This window comes from Crocodylus siamensis, chromosome 1, assembly GCF_052110815.1.
Source record: "Crocodylus siamensis isolate JL-2025a chromosome 1, ASM5211081v1, whole genome shotgun sequence".
Lineage (NCBI taxonomy): Eukaryota > Metazoa > Chordata > Crocodylia > Crocodylidae > Crocodylus > Crocodylus siamensis.
The window spans coordinates 417,720,392-417,740,626 of NC_143395.1; the positions used below are offsets into that span (position 1 = coordinate 417,720,392).

Consider the following 20,235-nt stretch of genomic DNA (forward strand, 5'->3'; position numbering starts at 1 on the left):
GGTCAGGGATTAAAGTATCAAGAGGCAAGCAGAGTCCAGGAGAAAGCCAAGTCATGAGTGCAAAGCCAAGGTCAGAGCTGCAGAGTCAAGATCAGAAGGGACCATCAGGACCAGGCAAGGCAGTCCAAGCAGCCAGGAACACAACAGTCCACTGCCCAAGAAGTTTGCTGCTGTCTGCTCTGGGTTGATAAAGGCCTGTTTTGGAAGGACCATGTTTCTGTAGCTCTGGGGAATGACTCAGCCTACCTAATTCCTGATTTCTCCCAGCTGGGGCCTTAGGCTGGCTCTTCCTCAGCTGGGCCCAGGCTTGTTACACCTTTGCTGTGTCCCCAAGGTCTTGTAGCTAACTCTGCTGTATTCCTTGTCCCCTACTCTCTAGGAAGAGGGGAGACCATGGCACAGGCAGACTCAGATACACGGGGAAGCCTGGGCTGATTATTTAGACTAGACTAGCAAGTAGGCCCAGAAGTGGCCAGGTTTTCTCTCTTATCTTGGTCCAGCTCTCACAACACAATTTCCAACTGTCAGGGACCATTCTGCTACGTCTCTCAATAAACAAGCAATGACAGACCTGCCTCTCTGAGCCCCGCTGGAGTTTTTGCAAACAGTTCTCCCTTGAATCCTCTTCCTGGAGGTTTATGTACCTGCTGACATCTATGTGAGACTGACCTCCATGGCGGCAGAGTCCTTGTGACAATGTGAGGCAGTACCGCTTTGTCTCCTCTTTCCTCCTCGCAAAGCGTACCCTTCTAGTCTTCCCTGTCAACACCAGGTGCCCGAATGCCAGCCACCACACTACATGTCTTTCTTGCAGCTTTTATCCCTGCAGTATACCAATCACTCTAAAGTTACACATTACACTTAGCCTGTATTAAATCTGTGCAAAGTTGAGCACTGGTGAAGTTAGAACGTGCTGTGATTATGCACGTTAAGGGTTAAGATGATTTCTTACCTGCACAGCTCAGACTTGCTGGCAGAGGGCTGGTGAGCAAGAGATGTGGCCAGGAGCCAGGACACCTCTGCTCTAACCCTTGCCTGAAGTGGCTTAATTTTGAGAGGCTCAAAGGGCACTTAGCACGAGTCAACAAGCTTTAACATGAGGAACCTCGCGTTTTAAGTGCCGTGAGTGTGGTCTAAGCGCAACTTCACCCTATGTTTTTACGGACTACCCTTTCATAGCAATTGAATATCTGTTACACTGCAGGGGCCAGATCTCAATGGCTGTCTAAGTAGATGCAGATACCTATGTGCAATTCTATTCCACCCTTCACCCCCGGAAAAACATTAATGCATCTACTTCTGCAACATGCTGTCAGCTTACCTTTAAGACTGACTCAGCAGAAAGCAGTGAGAAGACTCACTCCCTTTTTGCGCCAGCTGTTTTCTAGGGACTCAAGCAGGATAGAATAAACCTACACTTAAGTGCCTAAGTCCACTTATGTGTCTAATAGGTAGACTAAAATCTAGCCCTTAGTATACTCTCCAGCACACAGTATGCTCAGTGGTGCAAAAACGCAGGGAGAAGATACAGTCCTGGCTCTGAGTTACAATCTAACTGAAGCTTATATTAGAAAAGGGTATCAGAGCACCAACCCAGTTTTCACTGCCCATTAATAAAACCTAAAGCTGAGACAGAGCAACTAGCTGGGGTAAGGCAAGCTCCAGAGGCAATTCCTTATACAAGCAGCAAATACCAGGTTAGCCAGAGGGAGAAATATAGAGGCCCTTGTTGTTTGGTGCATAAGATAACTAATGATCTGCGTAAAGGACCACAACATCAGTGACAATACAGGGCCCCTACAGGAATGAGGGTCAATAGTCTAAAATCAGCAGGAATGGGAGATAAGGCAGATCCTGTGCTTATCCGTCACCAGAAACTGATGCTTCCTGCACAGGATCCAGAAGGCAGAGCAGGGGCTCCTGTTGCATGGAGCAGTTCTGGCCCCTGCTGGCCAAAGGGTTGAAGCATGATACTGAAACTTGTCGAGCTGTATTGTTTCTACACAAAAGAGGGGAAAGCAAGTGGTTGGTTTTCTGGTCCATAGCATTAGCTTGGGCTCTAGAGGACTCTTGGTCCTACTATTGCATCTCCATGGCTTTCCTGTATCACTCTTTTTGCTTCTTAACCTCCCCATCTCCTCCTTTCCCTCTCTGCATTGTCTGGAGTCAATGCACTTTTCATACCAGGTGCTGTGAGGCAGCCATGCTACACCTTACAGTGGACAAGCAAGGCAGACCCAGGACAGAAGTCACAAATCCATGTGTCAGCCACAAAACTAACCTTCCTCCTTCCCTAGGAACAGCTCTGGGGTCTTTCTGTATTGAAGGAGACTGGGAAAGGTGCCTCACTGCTTTGGAAAATCCCCGAGGCCTATCTGCATCTTCAGGTGTCTAAATGTCTTCAAAAGCCTGGCCTTCAAAATCAGCATCAGCACTCCCTCACACTTGAAGATAATTGTCTTCCATGATTATTTTATTTTTGGGTTTGAAAATGGCTGATGAGGCCTATCTGGGATCAACAGACTCTGCTGCAGCTTGGGCACATTTCTGCACAGGTGGGTGGCTCTGGGTTCTCGGTTTGGTCGACGACATGCTGTATCTGCTGCTCCCATTTTTCTGTCTCCTGTTGTCATAAAGTTTCAAACTACTGAGATTCTTGCAGCAGACTCTTCCTCCATTTGGGGTGGTCCTGGGTGATAGTCTCCAATTTGTTGATGTCAATGTTGCATATTTTCAAGTTGGCCTTGAGGACTACTCTGCCCTCCTCTTGAGCGTACACCTTGACAGAGCTGGGAGAACAAAACTTGCTTCAGGAGTCTGGAATCGGACATCTGGCCCAGGGAAATTGATGTCAAATGACCTCGATGCCTGTGGTGCTTGCTTGTGGGAGCAGCAACATCACCCCCTTGCGGAAAGGTACTTGGGTCTGGACTTTCTTTCATCCCAAACCACTCCCTTCAAGTCCTCTGCAACAGAAGGTTCCCACAGCTAATTGCACAGATCCAGCTGCTCTGACCACACAGCTGAGACAGCCATGTGCCACAAAGCCCCCCATAGACTGGGATTAAAGAAGCAGTAATAAATTGGTCAGGGCAGACCTGAGTACAGTCCTACAGTACCAGGAAAAGTTGTTTCCTACAGTTCCTTGGGAGAAGAGGAAACCAGGATATCAGTTGTCGTACAAACCCCCTTCTCTTCACCCATCCACCCCAGGTCCTTTTGCAGAGCATAGGAGGCAGAAACATCAGACTGCAACTTGCAGTGCGTCCCAGTTGCAAGGGGACTGTTGGCTAACCCCAACAGGAAGCAGCAGCTGCTCAAAGCTGACTCTTCACATCATACCTACTTGTCTCCATCCCCCGTTGGAGCAGTGACAGAAGGAAGCATTACCTTCCTCCCAAACCTTTGCAGCAGTGGGCTGCAGGGGGAGGCAATCCATTGCCCCATGCTCTTTCCAAGAGCTACAAGCACATGCACTGTGTGTTTGAGCAACACCCCTTTGCGCACTGCTTGTGCTTAGGACCACGTGGGTCAGAAACTCCAGACAGCTCCAGGCTACGATAACCAACTCGGCTCTATCCGTCCAATGAGATGGAACAGAGGCCTGAGTTCTTCTTACGTGTAGGAAAACCATGCAAATCTCTCCAATAGCCGTCTCTCGTTGAAATCCACCTTGCTGCAAACCTGCCCGGCAGGGAAAGGTTCTTGCTACACAGCCTCCAAACCAGCAAGATCCAGGCAGCGCCACGATTGCTGCACAGGCCTGGCAGGCAGGCAGACGCACGCGTCCTCTCTCCGTCGGCAGCCCGTGCCTAGTGCACACACCCACTCCCAACTGCTGAGGCTGAAGCTGTTTACTTTCAAAGCCCAAATGCTCAAGCATTAGCTGCGTGCTCTTCCCCGCCCAGCCGGCGCTCACACGTGGCGCACACATAGCCCAGCGCGGGGTTCACGCACACTTCTCCCGCACCATCCACTTGTTCAGCAACTTCTCGACACATCGCGTTCCCCTCAACGAAACGTTTGCCCCCCAGCGCCCAGAGGTCTTTTGCGATACTCGTCATTCGTTTTGAGCCGAACGTCCACATCAGCAGAACGGCTTCTGGCCCAGATCTTTCCAGTCGGCGCCTGGATCTTTCCGGTCGGCCTGGTATTGGCTCCTAGTGGGCAAAGGGCTTGAAATGAAGCCAGAATCCCCAAAAGAGAGGCACCGTACCCTTAACACAAAAAAGGAAAGCTTTGTTATTTGGAAGATGTTTTTTTTTTTTTTTTTGGTTCCTGGGAGAGGGAAGGCCTGGTGAAAAGCAGGCTTTGGAGCACGTGGGACTGGCACGACGGCGTCCATCAGGGACGACAGAGCTCTTTGATACGAGTGGTGCCTGAAGGGGGTCTTCGAGGGTCTGGGGACAGAGCATGGGTCATGCCCAGGGGCTGTTTCCCGCCTCAAGGCTCCCACACCGGCGACGGGCAGAGGACAGCAGAAAACAAAACCGCCCTCTCGCCCCTCAGGGCGCCTGCGGCTGAGGGAAGGGCGGGGCAGCAGCTTATAAATAAGGAGGCGTGGCCAAAGGCGATCCGCCCCGCCCTATTGGCCGAGCGGTTCGTGAATATGAATAGAGGGGGCGGTGCCACCTCATGAATAAGGAAGAAGGGGCGGGGGTAGATATGCATGAGGGGGCGGGGCCCCGCGGCGGGCGAGAAGATGGCGGCGGCGGCGGCGGGCCCCGGCAGCCGGGCGCGGCGGGGGTGGCGGCGCGGCCGGGCGGCGGCGGCGGCTGCTGCGGCGGCGGCGGCGGACGAGGAGGCGGGGCCGAGGCCGGGGCCAGGCCCGGCGGCCGAGGCGGTGGCGCACGCGCGGTGCGTGCCCGGGCCGGGCCGCCGCCGCCGCCGCCGCTGCCCCGAGCCCGCGGGAGGCGCCGGGGAGCAGCGGGCGCCGGAGCCAGGTGCGGCCCCGCGCGGGGCGACGAGCGCGGCCGGGTCCAGCCCGCGGTGGGGGATGAGGCGCGGCGGGGCCCCCCCCACGTGGGCTCGGGACACGTCGTGCGGGGAGAGGGGCAGGGGAGGTGTCCTGAGTGTGTCCGGCCTCAGCGGGGCCGCCCCCCCCCCCAACAGCTTCCCGGGGGGCCTGACTGGGGGATGGAGGGTGTGATTTTTGCGTGTGTGTTCACATGTGTGTGTGAGGTCCCTGACTGTGTGTGGACATGTGTGGGTGGGTGTGTAGGGTCCATGATTGTGTGTGTACGTGTGTGTGTCTACATGTGCGCACACATCGGGGCCTGCGGAGGGTCCATGATTGTGTGTGCACACTTGGGTATTTGTGGAGGCTCCTTGATTTTGTGTGTGCATGCACGTGTGTGTGGAGGGTCCGTGAGTGTGTGTGTGTGTGTGTTTATGTGTGTCCATGATTCTCTGTGCACATATGTGGGTATGTGTGGAAGGCCCGTTATTTTGCATTTGTGTGTGTGTGTGGGGGGGTGTATGGGGCCTTGATTGTGTGTGCACCCATTTGTCTGCGTGTGTGTGAAAGTTCCTGATGGTGTGCACATGTGAGTGCATATGGAGAATCCTTGAGTTTGTGTGTTTGTGTGAAGGGTCCATGATGCTGTGTGTGCACACATAGGTATGTGTGCAGGGTCCATAATTGTGTGTGTGCGTTTGCTGAGAGGTCCATGATACTGTGCATGTGTGTGCGTGCACGCATGTGCATGTGGAGGGCCTGTGATTCTGTGAGTCGGTAGCTGTGCACAGGCCGTGCTTGTGGCGGGTCCCCGGTTTTGTGCAGGTGCAGGGAGAACGGGAAGGTGTCCTGTGGCTGGAGCGCACATGGACTCAGCCCCCACGGAGTTGGGCTGTGAATGAGGTGCCTGCCCTGACTGCACTGGTGGTTACAGTCGAGTGAGGGTGTTACATGCACCGAGTGTCAGGTCTCAGTACATGCAGAGTGAAGGATGGTGTGGGGGGTTGCGTGCATACGTGCAGTGAATGTGCCGGAGCTCAGCTCATGGGGGACGGCAGCGAGCGATGTGAGCTATAAAGGAGCGCTTCTCCCAGTGGCGCCAGTGTCCAGTGGCAATAGCATGGTGGGGCGGGGGTGCTCTGGGGCCAGTGGCAGGCAGGGCACCGGGTTATGGAGCTGCCTGCCTAATAGCATCAGGCTGGGGTGTTACATGTACTGAGCGTGCAGGGCCTCAGCCCTCAGGGCCATGCAGGAGTCTGCAAAGGGGCTGAGATGAGGGTGTCACGTGAACTAAGTGTGCTGAGGCGAGGTCCCTCGGGGGTCACCGATGCAGCAGGCCGCGCCACACCAGGCACTGGGGGGCTGCAAGAACCACTGTATTCTGGGTGTCGGGCTCATGAAACAGTTCGGAGACCTGCACGTTGTAGGCTGGTGGTGGGGTTGGGGCACTCCGGGGCTTTTTTTTCCAGTCAGACCCACTGTCTCGTTCTAGTGCCGCGATTCCCAACTGCTGTGCAGTGAGACCCCTTTACCAGCAATGCGCAGTATGAGCATCATTAAACCCTAACGCGTCGTGCACAAGGGGAAACCTACAGGTTTCAGATAGGACCTCGCACTGTCAAAACCATTTTGACCTGTTGCAGGCTTTTTGGAGTTGTTTGCAAAAGCAGAATTGCTCTTAGTTTCCACTTATTTCTCGACTATGGAAAAGTAAGAGCTGACATTTTCTGTGGGAGCCTTGAGTCTAACGAGGGGGCCCTTGAGTCTCAAAACAGCAGAGTACTGCTGTCCTAGTGTGGTGTGATTACATTTTACAGTGATAGCCTTGCTTCTGTGGTTGCTTCTTGATATAAATTTCCAGCGGTCGTCTCCTTGGGGTGAATTTCATAAAGGAGGGAGGATGTTAACAAGGCTTAGTAAACCTGGAGTTGCGGCAGTAATTAATTGTTTGTCTCCAGGCTGCGCACACTTTTAATAAAGCGCAGATTGCAGGTGCTTTGTTTTTTCTTTCCATAGAGTTGTGATCTGTCCTGGATGGAGGGTTATGCATATGAACTCCCACCTTTTACAGAAGCAGGTGGCCTGTCAGGTTATCTTGGCAGGCAATACTGCTCCATTCAGGAGTCCAGATCAACTTAGAAATACCTCGTTCTTCCTGAGAATTGAATCTGCTAATGTTAGAAAATAGCAAATTGAAAGATTAGAGGGAAGAAAGTTCCTGCCAGTTTCTGGCTCCTGTACTTGATAACAGTCTAGCTATAGGGAATCAGTTGGACTCTTTTTTTTCTAAATTGATAATTATTTTCCCTTTTTTTTTTTTTTTTTTTACGCAAGCCTTTTCACATGGCAACAGGGGAGAGAAACCATAAAGTGGTGAGTGTGATTCAAATACCACAAACATTGGTGGGTGGACTCTGGTTCCTCTCTAATACCCAGGATGACATTAAATCGTTCGCTGACATTGACTGGGCTCCAGGTGATTGGTGGTGTTTTGTATGTGTGTAATATATATTTATCCAGGCTGAAGGCAGTTGCACGCTGCATTTTTTTTTTTTTTTTTTTTTTTTTTTTTTTTTTTTATGGTGCCCTGAGTTCCCTTTATGTTGTTCTCTAGCTGCAGCCCCCTAAACTTTTAATAGACGGCATACGGGCTGAGAAGAGCCAAAGCCAGAGAATTGGGGGGCAGGACACTGAGCTGCTTTTTAAGACCCATGAGTTAGCTTTCTCTGTAGAGAAAAGCCACAGGTTAAATTTTGGCTGCACAGCATTTACATGAAGATCCGAGTCCTTGGGATACCTCAGGATAAAATTCTTGAGAACTAAGCTCAGAAGGATGTGGCATTTCCTTAAACCAGCATTGCTGAGCCTATTTTTAACAAGTATGAGTTGTGTTGGGGGGTGTAGGTTGTAGCTGTGTTGGTCTAAGGACGTAGGCAGACAAATTGTGTTAGGTGTGTTTTTAGAGAAGGATGGATAAGCAGAAATAGCTCCCACTAAAACCCCTCTTGCCTGTTTTTAGGCTGTAGATAGTGTCCCTGAATTTTTTTTCATCAATACGAGCCTTGGTTAAAAAAGCTAGCAAAGAACCGGCTTTTGGGAGATAGATACATGTGATCATAGTTTCTGTATGTGCTTGGCTTCCTATCAAGCAGTTGTATAACGTCTTCAGCTCGCTTGCACAGTTGTGATTTCAAAGCTGAAAAATACATGCTTCAGAAAAACCCTTCCGCAGTCTTGCACACACAGAGATGGCTGATTACTAATTACTTTGTCGCTGGCAAAATACATCGCTCAGAAGTTAATGGTTACTGAAGTACTGTCCTTGGGCTCGGTTTGGTCAGCTGATAGCAGTAAGTGGAGTTAATCTCTGTAGTATTAGGAACTGACACAAGTTTAGTGCCAAAGGGAGTCTCTTCTTGGCGAAACCTTCAATAACGCTGAATTCGCCATTTCCTGTAGCGAATTCCCTGTCCGTCTGTAAAGCCACACAGCTAAATGGACGCAAGCTGGAGAGAATTTTTTGAAAAATGTCATTCAAAAAAAAGAAAGAGAAACCACTGATGCTTTTTGACTAGTGATGCTCATGTTTCAGAGATTAGATAAGATAAACAGACTTGTTATTTTTCACTTCCAGACTCTCTTAAATGCTGATTTAAGTCTTATATTCATTGCCATAGTTGGCCTGGGTTAGCCATCTTCAGCTGTGCATCACTTCAACAAAACTCATTCTCACAGGAAGGGACCTCATAGTTGGTCGGGTCGGAAGGGACCTGAGCAGATCATCAAGTCCGACCCCCTGCCCTGACAGGAAAGAGTACTGGGGTCAGATGACCCCAGCAAGGTGCACATCCAGCCTCCTCTTAAAGACCCCCAGGATAGGGGCCAGCACCACTTCTCTTGGAAGATGGTTCCAGATCCTAGCCGCCCTGACTGTGAAGTAGCGCCTCCTGATGTCTAGTCTGAATCTGCTCTCTGTCAGCTTATGGCCATTGTTCCTTGTTACTCCCGGTAGTGCTTGCCTCTGTGCTGGCGAGAGGGGAGTTCCCCAGCCTGTAGGTCTGCTGCTGGTTCTTCCTCCCCAGGTGCAGCACCTTGCACTTGTCAGTGTTGAAACCCATCCTATTTTCATATGCCCACCTCTGTAACCTGTCTAGGTCCGATTGCAGCTTGTCCGTCCCCTCTAGCGTGCCCACCTCCCCCCACATCTTAGTGTCATCTGCAAATTTGAACAAGGTGCTTTTTAGCCCATTGTCCAAGTTGCTGATGAAGATGTTCAATAGCGCAGGCCCGAGGACCGAGCCCTGGGGGACCGCACTGCCTTTATCCTTCCAAGTCGAAAAAGACCCATCCACCACCACTCTCTGGGTGCGGCCCTCCAGCCAGTTGGTGACACATCTGACTGTGTAGGGACTGACACCACAGTCTCCTAATTTTTTAATGAGAATGGGGTGAGAGACGCCGTCGAAGGCTTTTCTAAAGTTCAGAAAGACTACGTCCACCGTGTTGCCTGCGTCCAATGATTTAGTGACCCGATCATAGGAGGCTACCAGGTTGGTCTGACAGGACCTGCTGCTAATGAACCCGTGTTGGTTGCCCCTAAGCATACACTCCCCTGCTGGTCCCTTGCAGATTTGCTCCTGGATAATATTCTTAAAGAGCTTTCCCAGGACTGAGGTAAGACTAACAGGCCTATAGTTTCCTGAGTCCTCCCTCCTCCCTTTTTTGAAAATGGGGACCACATTGGCCCTCTTCCAGTCCACTGGCACCTTGCCAGAGCACCATGAGTGCTTGTAAAACTGTGCCAGGGGCCCCCCAATGACCTCTGCTAACTCTCTCAGCACTCTGGGGTGGAGATTGTCAGGACCTGCTGATTTGGATGCGTCCAGTCCCACCAGGAGGTCCCTGACTAGGTCTGCTCTGACCCGGGGCCTGGCTGTGCCTCCCCAGGGACCATCAGGGATTGTGATTGGTGGGGGGAGGGGGGGATGACCTGGTCCCTGCTCAGAAGAATTTAGGCAAAGAAGGTGTTAAATAATTTAGCTTTGTCGTTTGGTGTGACCACCAGACTTCCTAGCATGGGTGCCCTCAAGGGTCATCTGGTCCAGCCCCCTGCATGAAAGCAGTACTGGCACACTTAAATCATCCCTGTCCAATACTTATTCAGCCTCCTCTTGAGCACCTCCAGTGAAGGAGATTTCACAGCATCCCTGGGCACTCTCTCCCATTGCTTCCTTGTCTAATAGTAAGGAAGAATTGCCCTCCCGCCCCCATATAAATCTACTTTGCTGCAAATTAAAGCCAGTGCTTCATGGATGGCTGACCATGCTGTGCAGATGTCAATGCTGTATAGTTAGATTGGGATCTTACTTGAGTTTTAACCCTTCCCCACTCCATTGTTCACACATAATAAGCTCCAGGCTGCATGCGGAGGGCTACCTTACCTGGATGGAGGGCTCGGCTTAGGACCCTGCTTGCAAGCTTTGCAGAGTAGGGGCACAGGCACAAGTGGCGGCAAGGAAAGGAGAGGCAGGGTTTTGCCACTTGTCAGCTGGTCTGTGGTAGCTACCTTTGCACACTCTTTACTTAGTGGTAAGTGAAAGCCAGGTAAATTACTACAGATCAGCTGGCATGTACTGCCTAGTTAAAGGGGGTGTGTGAGCAGTTGCTGCAGAGCACCTGATGTATAGCAAAGCCCCTTCCTTCCTTGCTTCTCAGTATTTTTTTTGCATGCCCAAAATCAGTGTTTTTCAGTTCATGGGTTGCAAAAATATATGGAGGGTCACAAACAGACTTTAAAAATGGATCAATAAACTTTTAAAAATGGATTTTTCTGTAAAGGAGAAAAACGTGGGAAACTGTGGCTTCTCCCTTGCAGGCTGGCAGAGCTCCAGCCTGCAAGGGGCAGCTTGGGGCCCCACATTCTCCACGCACACCCCTCCTGCCCCGTACGCTGGGGCAGCCGGTTGGGAGTGAGGTGCCCTGGGTTGGGACTGGCCATCGATGTTTACAAATGGGTCCTGGTACAAAAAAACATTGAGAACCACTGCCCTAAATTATCTGTATGCCAATATCCAGGTTGTAGCCGTATTGGTACAGGAAAAAGCATTTGGGATGATGCTAGAGGTGATATCTTTTATTAAACCAATTAGATTTTTTGCAACAACAACAACAAATTCAGTCCTTTTATGCTTCCAAATGGTTCGCCTGGAAGACGGACATGTTTTTTCTGGGAGAGAATCCTAGAGTGTCCCCGTAGAGTGGGCCCTGGGACGTGCCCCAAATGCAAGGAACAAGTGCAGAAATTGAAGATGATCTTAGGATACCCATGTAACTGAGGTGCTTCAAAGTAACATCTGGACGACACTCTGATTGAATTGTAGTGCAGTTGTGCTAACTTGAGCTGTTGCTTATAGATGCATGGCCTCTGCATTACTATGCTGAGAGTCAGCAACTTTTCAACATGGCCTTCATCAGCCCAGTGGGCTTGGACCTAACTTTGGGTTGTAAAAGTAATTGCCTGCTTACATTGTAAATTAAACAGTTCAGAAAGCAGAGTTAGCCGGTCCACTACCAGCAACTGCAACTAGAGTCTGCAGGATTTTAGCAAGAGGCCAAGCAAGTTAGACAGCATACATGCTTAAAAAAATACTTAAAAATGGGAAGCTGGACTAAGTTATTTATAAAACTATCAATTAGGAATATTTATAGCTTTTATTTCTGAAATGACACCAGAAAGATGCCATGTCTTCCACTAAAATAACTTTCCACCTAACAGAAACATTTATCTAGGATTTGTCTTTATCCTGGTTTTTTAATATGTACTTTGGAATTATTATGAAATATCTAAATTGGAGAGCCCACAACCATAACTGGGGATTCAGGAATCTATTGTGCTAAGTGCCGCACAAATATGTACAAAAAACAGAGTACTCTAAACTTAGTGAAAACAAGGAAAGATAATAAATGTATTTATGCGGTGTCTCAAGCACTGGGAGCAAACATCAAAATAATACTTTGAATGCTTGTTGTGTTGCTACCAGTTTTCTTGTTGGTCTGTATACAGCACCTTCATATTTCTGTGGCTTTGATGCACCCAGAGATACAGTGCTGACTCTGAAGTGGCACTGTCCCAAGCGGTGTTGCGCCTGTTAGAGCAGCTGAATTTTACAGTTGTCTCCAAAGAAAAAATGACCAATTCAAGCAACCCCCACTTAACGTTTCACTGTAGTACGCATTTAAAGTACCTACCTGGTTTCATTTGGCACTCAGCGCGTTTCGTTATAAAGCTTAGCATGGAGGGGAGAGGGGAGAAGCAGTCGTGACAGCGGCTTTGAGTGAAGCGGTGAGTGGCAGCCAGCAAGGCCCAGGGTGGAGTGGTAGGAGCCCAGGGTCCGCTCCGGCACGTGCTGCTGGAGTGGGCAGGGAGGAGCGGTGGCAGTGGTGAGAAGGGGTTGGTGGGGGGCGCGAGTGCAGGGCCTAGAGTGGCAGAAACACAGGGCCCAAGGCTAGGAGTACAAGGTCATGTGCTTGCCCACGGGGTGTGGATACCATCCCGAGCTGCTCCTATGCGGGCCAGAGCCCCGCTGCCTTCTCACTGTTAATCCTTGGGTGGCTGGGGCCACGCACAGGTGCACTGGTGGCCAGCGGGTATGGGCCAGCTGGGACCATCACGGCAACAGAACAGTGAGGCCGGGAGGAGCCAATGCCTTCCCTGGCAGAGCCCGCGCAGTACCTTGCTGGGAGAGGCAGGGCCAGGGCTGGCAGATGATGCAGAACCAATTACATTTATTTACATTAAACCCTAAGCTACACAGTCAATCCTGACACAACACAAGATGTAACACCCCGACCTTCATTGTAGGAAGTGCAGTTTGGCACTGTGCTGGAAGTACAGATATTGCAGAGTACTGAAGCAGTTGAAGAGACCTTGGACAACTAGATTTGGAAAGGAACACTACTCCAGATTCAAGGAATGCTACTACTCCAGCCACCAAGGAAATCAGAGAAGACATCTGTAGTTTGTTATCATCAGAAGGAAGAAGTATAGGCCGGAGACAGGTGAAGATGAGCAAGCAGAGAGAAGACCAGGAGGTATTCCACACAGTGGGTGCATCTACACGTGCTTTACTGCGGAGTTGACTAATTAGATTCTCAGTAAATACCACGTACTGGTATTAGGATGCAGTAAATTAATTAACTCTACCATAAGTTCATACTATCAAGGACTGTACTGACAATACTATCATACAGTGGAGTAACTAACTGCAGTCAAATGCTTGTGTGGATGGTTACTGCCAGGAGCAAATTGCACCTGGTTAGCCCACCCAGCCCCTTTGCTGCCCAATGCTACTGCCAAGAGCCTGGAGCTGACCCCATCCATCCCCATACCTCTTGCCTGCCTGGGGCTGCTCCGCCCCAGCTCTTAATTGCTGCAGTCCCAGGCCCATGTATAGACACTGTGCCTAGGAGCAGTTAACTCTAGTGCAAACTGCACTGGGGTTTATTTTATCAGCGTAATAGCACGTGTAGATGCAACCAGTTAGATGTTTCAATCACTACCAGGTCCTCCGAATGGAAACTGCAGAACAACTGAAGATCTCTGAAGAGCAAGCAGGTCTTATAGATCAGAGGTGTGTACAGGTGGGGTGGGCTGATGAGCCCGCAAAGAGACAACCAGCTATCAAAGAAGATGGTATATCTCTGCAGAAACTATGCTAAGAATGAAAGGAGTGAAGGGTGGGCAAGCATGATAAGACTGATGTTTGAAGCTGATTGGTAAAAATCCATTGATGTTAAAGATCAGCACTACTTTCCAGGTTACCTTTACAATGTGTTGATGACTTCAGGGAAAGATGTCGATGGAGAATAGGGCTAAGTGATCACTGAGGTCAATCTGGTTCCACAAACAAAGGAGATGCAAGATAACAAAGTCTTGAAATAAGCTGTTGACTATGGATAAGTGTTGTAATGTGGAGGAGTTGGCTGTAGTGCAGCATGGATCCACCTCGTGGGTAGGGGGTTGCGCTGTCTGAGCAGCCTCTTATAGGGGGAACCAGCCTTTGAGGACAGGTTGGCTAGGCTAGTCTGGAGGCTGTTAAACAAATACTAAAAAGGAACCAATTTACAGAGAATGAAGATGCTTGCAACCAAATTAAAGACACTAAAGGATATGATGGGGGGGAAGTCTCTAATTAAAAATATGCTAATACGAAGAGCCTTGATAATACAAGAGGAGATTATGCTTCTAAATAAACAATACAATTTGACTGAAACCTGATGGGAAAACTTGTAGTGGTTGCAGAGTTTAAAAACACTGGATATAATCTGCCGGTATTTAAGAATGACCCAGTAGTTGGAAAGGAAAGGCATTTGGGACTCTGTCAGCGGGAGCACCCGTTTGAGTCCCTGTGAACTCGGGATTGTCATGCATGCATCACTGGTCAGTTGTTCAACGAACAAACAAGCAGATGTGCTACTTGGCCCCAGTCTCTGTCAGACCCAACTAACAGATCCTTTGAGAACAAGGAGAGTAAGTTTTTACATACCCATCTATAAAAGGTAGCAAGGTGTGCAAGAAATGGCATTGGAGGGGCAGAGACAAAGTATGTACCCCCTTACGGTTTATATTGATTACTCCAGCACAAACAAAATCGAAAGTGGTACCTGGTATCGTCAACCAGCAGTTTTACCCCTAATTCTTTCTGGGGTAGTTTTCTACCCCAGATTAGGAATTTGTGTCATCTGCGTGCTTTTTTTTAATTTCTGTTGCACTACCATGACTGTACCTGTGTCAGCATTGCCTTTGGTCATGCTGTGGGTGACATCTTGGAGATCTCATGCTGCCAGGTTTAAAATGTCCTGAGATGTTCTAAATATAGAGGACAGTTCTGAGCACAAAATGTGGTATCCAGGTTGAATAAAATCTGTATAAGACTTTTTGAAGGAGGGAGGAGTTGAGTACAAACTTAAAACAGCCTAACTACAAGTGATCATGACTTTATTCTATTTGCATGTAACACAAGTAATCAACCCCGAGCTACTAATGTATTTCTGGTACGTACTTGTAAAAGGACAAGGCTCAAAAGTTGAAAGCAAATAGGAATCAAATCAGTTGGGGTGGGGAAAAAGAACTTAAACAGAAAAATACGAATGGTCACTGGAAGTTGTTTAAGGATACTTTACTAGATACTCCAAAAGCCAAAAATTCCCAGCTGAGGTTTTGTTAAAGAACCTGTTATAGAGAAGTTGTCTAATCTTCCATGTGTGTTAGATGCCAGTAATGAAGATCCCTCATTTTTCCTAGTCACTGAGTTAAACAAAGGCACAAAGAAAAACTTATGACTGGCAGAGTTGAGCAGAAGTTAAGAGCTCCTATGAAATCACTTGCTCTGGTGAGCTTGCATCAAAGAGTTCTCAAAGAGTGGGCTGAGGAGCTCGCTGCACCATTAAGGGGGTGGGAGTGAGAGAGAGAGTGAGCATGTGTTAAAAAATATTAGAAGAGTGAGCGAGTTCCAGAGGACTAGGAGGGGAAAAAAAATGAATGTTGTACAATATTTTCAAAAGGTAAATGGACAACAGAGAGAATTGCAAGCTTGCCTGCATGATATAAATCTCAGGAACAATAATTGCTGATTTTGTAAGCATTTAATAAAAACAGAAGAAGCAAAATCAACATGGATTTATGAAAAATAGATCCATCAACCTAACTTTCTTTTTTATGAAATCGCTCGCCTGGTTGGTAAAGGTAACAGGTTTTTAATATTCTTGCACTTGTATAAGGTATTTGATTTAATATTGCACCATAGGATCATAGGAAAGTAGGGCTGGAAGGGGTGGCATGAAGCCATCTAATCCAGTCTCCTGCTCAAGGCAGGATCTTCCCCAACTAAACTATCCCAGCCAAGTGTTTGTCCAAATTGCTCTTGAAAATTTCCAAGGATGGAGATTCCACAAATCCTGTGGGCAGCTTGTTCTGATTTTTGGCTACCTTCCTAGTCAAAAGATTCCTCCTAAATTAATTACAAACTAAATTTTCCCTGCTGAAGCTTGAGGACATTTCTCTGTAGCTATAGGGGACAGGACTAGGAGTAAAGTCCATTTCCATCATTTCTGTAATCATCCTTCAGATGCTTGAAAATTGTTATCAAATCCTCTCTCAGTCTTCTCTTCACCAGGCTAAATTACCCTAGTTCTTTGAGCCCTTCCCCTTAACTCTTGACTCCAAGGCCAGTAATCATTTTTGATGCTTTGTTCTGGACTCTTTCCAATCTGTCCACGTCCTTATTGAAGTGTGAGGTCTAAAACTGGACACAGGACTCCAGACAAGGCCTCACCAGCGCTGAATAAAGCAGAAGAATCTCTTCCTTTGATTTGCAAGTGATACTCCTGTTAATACAACCCAGGATGCGATTGGCATTTTTTTTGCAACAAGAGCATGCACATGGCTTATAGTCGGCTTATGGTCTACTTTCTCTGCAGTACTGCCACCTAGTCAGTCCTTCCCCAGTTACTCAGTCCCAAGTGCAAGACTCTGCACTTATCCTTGTTGAATCTCATCTGATTGATTACAGACCACTTCTCCAGTCTCTCTAGGTCATTGTGGATCCTAGCCCTACTCTCTAGGGCAGGGGTTCCCAAGGTTTTTATGCCATGGCCCGGCAAACTGCGTCCCAGAAGTGGCCGCAGCCTGACAAACTGCAGCCCACCAGTCACAGCCAACTGCAGCCAGAACTTCCAGCTGGAATATGGGTAAAACTACCTCCATCCCCTGGGCATGGGAGTGGGAAAAACTCTGCACTACCACGGGCCCTGAAAAAGGAACCACGGCCTCTCTGCCCACTTCTGGAAGGCCGCAGTTATTTGGGCTGGAGGACATCTTGGGGAGTTTTGGTGAGTTGGGTCATCAACTCTGCACCCTCCCCCCCCTTTACAACTCGCCAAAACTCCTGAAGTGATCCCTACGGGCAGGGTGCACTTGGCTGGGCAGATGGGATGCAGCTGCAGGCAGGCGGGAAGCAGCATCCAGGAGTGGGACAGGCAGCAAGAGCCAGGACCGTGACGGCATGGGGCCGGGCCCAGGGCAGAGCCACGATCGGCTCCCTGCACAGTGGACTGTGACCTGGCCCTTGCTTCCCTCACCCCAGCACAGGCATGCGCAGGCAGCCCCTGTAGAGCATGGCCGTGGGGCAGAGGAACCCGGTAACACGGGGCCACCCTGAACTGCTGTACTGGGCCTGCTCACGCACACCTGTGCTCATGTGGGGGCGGGTAATGGGATTACGCTTTGCGCTCCCCCCACCCGGGTCAGTCCGGTCCCAGCCCCACACTGTCACTACCCTGCGATCCCAGCCTTGGCCCTACCTGCTCGCCTGTCCCAGTCCCAGATGCCATTCCTCTCCTGCCCGTGGCCCCATCCTATCCACCCAGCCACGGGCACCCTGCCCGCAAGAATCCCAGGCCAGTCTCCATGGGGCCCTGTCCGCCTGCCTGCTCTGTCTTGCGTCCCCTACCGTGGGTGCAGGGCAGATGGGCTGGGGTGCCCGGGCAGTGGGGGCAGGACAACACTAGCAGTGACAGCCAGAAGGAGCTGCTACCGCCTGGGCTGCCAGGAAGCGGAGTCTGGCTGCCACGCCACCCTAGCCCCGCTGCATGACCAGGTATGGTGGGACCAGTGGCACATGCCACAACCCAGGCTGCCCCCCATATCTGGCAGCGCCAGAGGACCTGTTGAAGGCCAGATAAAACCCCTTGGCAGCCCAGACGTGGCTCTCAGGCTGTATTTTTCCCCACCCATGGCTTGTACATATGTCTGTATTTGGCACCGGTGTGTCTAGTTTTGGTGTCAACAGTTCAAGGATTTAGATAAACTGGGAAGGGTGCCCCAAGGGCCAGGAGAGTGCTGAATGGACTGGAAGAACTCTTATAATGAAAGAGCAGTAGAGTCTGATCTGCATAGCTTAACCGAAAGGTTGGGTGAAGGAGGTACGGGTGACAAGTATGGGGAAGAAGCAGGAGGAACTCGCCCTCCTCCTAGCTGTCACCAGCCCTGACATAGTAGGGATCACAGAAACGTGGTGGGACTCATCGCATGACTGGGCGGTGAGTGTCAAGGGCTATAGGCTATACAGGAAGGACAGGATAGGAAGGAAAGGTGGAGGAGTAGCACTCTACATCAAGGAGGAATATACTTCCTCGTTAATTAGCATGGGGGTAGAGGGGGGGCACTCTGAGGTGCTCTGGGTTAGAGTAAAAGGCAGTCCAGGGGAGAGAGACTTAACGGTGGGAGTCTACTATAGACCTCCCAACCAGGGAGAAGAGCTCGACCTGGAATTCTTAGGTCAGCTTACAGAGGCAGTGAGGGCTAAGGATGTGGTCATCATGGGGGACCTAAACTTCCCAGACATCTGCTGGGAGGAGCAGTCAGCCAAGTCTGATCGCTCACGTCGGTTCTTAGCCAGACTGCAGGACCTCCATCTAACCCAGGAGGTGCACAGCCCCACCAGGGGAGACGCCTTGTTGGACCTAGTGCTGGCCACGGGTGATGACCTGGTGAGGGGGCTGCGGGTGATGGGCCACCTGGGAGACAGTGATCATCGCTTGCTGGAATTCACCATCCAGCGTAAGGTGGCAAAGGGCTGCAGCAAGGCAACAGCCCTAGACTTTAGGAGGGCTGACTTCAACAAGCTAAGGAGGATAGTTGGGGAAGCGCTGAGGACCCAGAGGGGAAGGGAATCAGATGTCGAAGGTGAGTGGTTGCTCCTTAAGGAGACGATCCTCCATGCCCAAAGGGAGGTAATCCCAACAAGGGTCAAAGGGAGCAGGAGGGCACATAAACCCCCATGGCTCACTAAGAGCATCCGGGAATGTCTCCTTGCTAAAAGGGAGGCATATACCCAATGGAGAGATGGGGTCATCGCCAAGAAGGACTATGTTATAGTCGCCCGAGGATGTAGGGGGGCAGTCAGGAGGGCCAAGGCAGAGTTGGAGATAGGACTAGCTTCCCGGATTAAGGACAATAAGAAGTCCTTCTTCAAATACATAGGGGGTAAAAAGAGGGTCCCGGGTAATGTGGGGCCCCTGCAGGACACGATGGGCAACTTAGTCATCACGCCAGATGACAAAGCTAACATATTTAACGATTTCTTTGCCTCTGTCTTCCTAAGTAGGGACCAGTTCAGCCACCTCCCTGCTGGGCCCCCCTCGGGCCCCGAGAGAGACACGCCTGGGCCAAGGGTTAGCGAGGAGTTAGTTAGGGTACTTCTGGAGAAGCTGGACGTGTTCAAGTCCGCTGGTCCGGACGATCTTCACCCTAGGGTTCTACAGGAACTGGCTGAGGTCATTGCGGGACCCCTGGCACGGCTCTATGAGCACTCGTGGTGCTCTGGCGAGGTGCCGGAGGACTGGAAGAGGGCCAATGTGGTCCCTATCTTCAAAAAGGGAAAAAAAGAGGACCCGGGAAATTACAGGCCAGTTAGTCTGACCTCAATCCCGGGTAAGCTCTTTGAAAAAATTATCCTGGCACACATCCAGGAGGGCCTTGCGGGGGAATGCATGCTCAGGGGCAACCAACATGGGTTTATCAGTGGCAGGTCTTGTCAGACCAACCTGGTGGCCTTTTACGATCAGGTCACCAAATCATTAGACGCAGGGGTTGCTGTGGATGTAGTCTTTTTGGACTTCCGGAAGGCTTTCGACACTGTCTCTCACCCTGTCCTCATCAAAAAGCTGAGAGACTGTGGTGTCGATGCCCACACGGTCAAATGGGTCGCCAACTGGTTGGAGGGCCGCACCCAGAGGGTGGTAGTGGATGGGTTCTTCTCGACCTGGAAGGATGTGGGCAGTGGGGTTCCGCAGGGCTCGGTCCTCGGGCCTGCACTGTTCAACATCTTCATCAGTGACTTGGATGAGGGGGTAGAAAGCACCCTGTTCAAGTTTGCTGATGACACTAAGATGTGGGGGGATGTGGGTGCACTAGAAGGGTGCAATAGGCTACAAGCTGACCTTGACAGGTTGCAACGGTGGGCGGATGAGAATAGGATGGGGTTTAACACTGATAAGTGCAAGGTGTTGCACATGGGGAGGAAGAACCGGCACCACACTTACAGGTTGGGGAACTCTCCTCTTGCCAGCACGGAGACGGAAAAGGATCTTGGAGTCGTCATTGACTCCACGATGAACATGGGCCGGCAGTGTGGGGAGGCAGTCAAGAAGGCCAATCGTACCCTATCATGCATCCACAGATGCATCTCGAGCAGGTCCAGGGAGGTGATCCTCCCCCT

The 20,235-nt window shown here is 50.2% G+C and overlaps 1 protein-coding gene across 1 annotated transcript in view; it reads left to right on the plus strand.

The window, feature by feature from the left end:
• The first annotated feature begins 4,695 nt into the window (after positions 1 to 4,695).
• The window catches only part of RNF169 (ring finger protein 169), a 54,291-nt gene continuing 38,751 nt past the window's right edge, over positions 4,696 to 20,235 (plus strand). Inside the window, exon 1 of the mRNA XM_090030826.1 lies at positions 4,696 to 4,943. Coding sequence (XP_089886952.1) covers positions 4,703 to 4,943 — 241 coding nt within the window. The 5' untranslated portion in view covers positions 4,696 to 4,702. The remainder of the gene's footprint in view (positions 4,944 to 20,235) is intronic.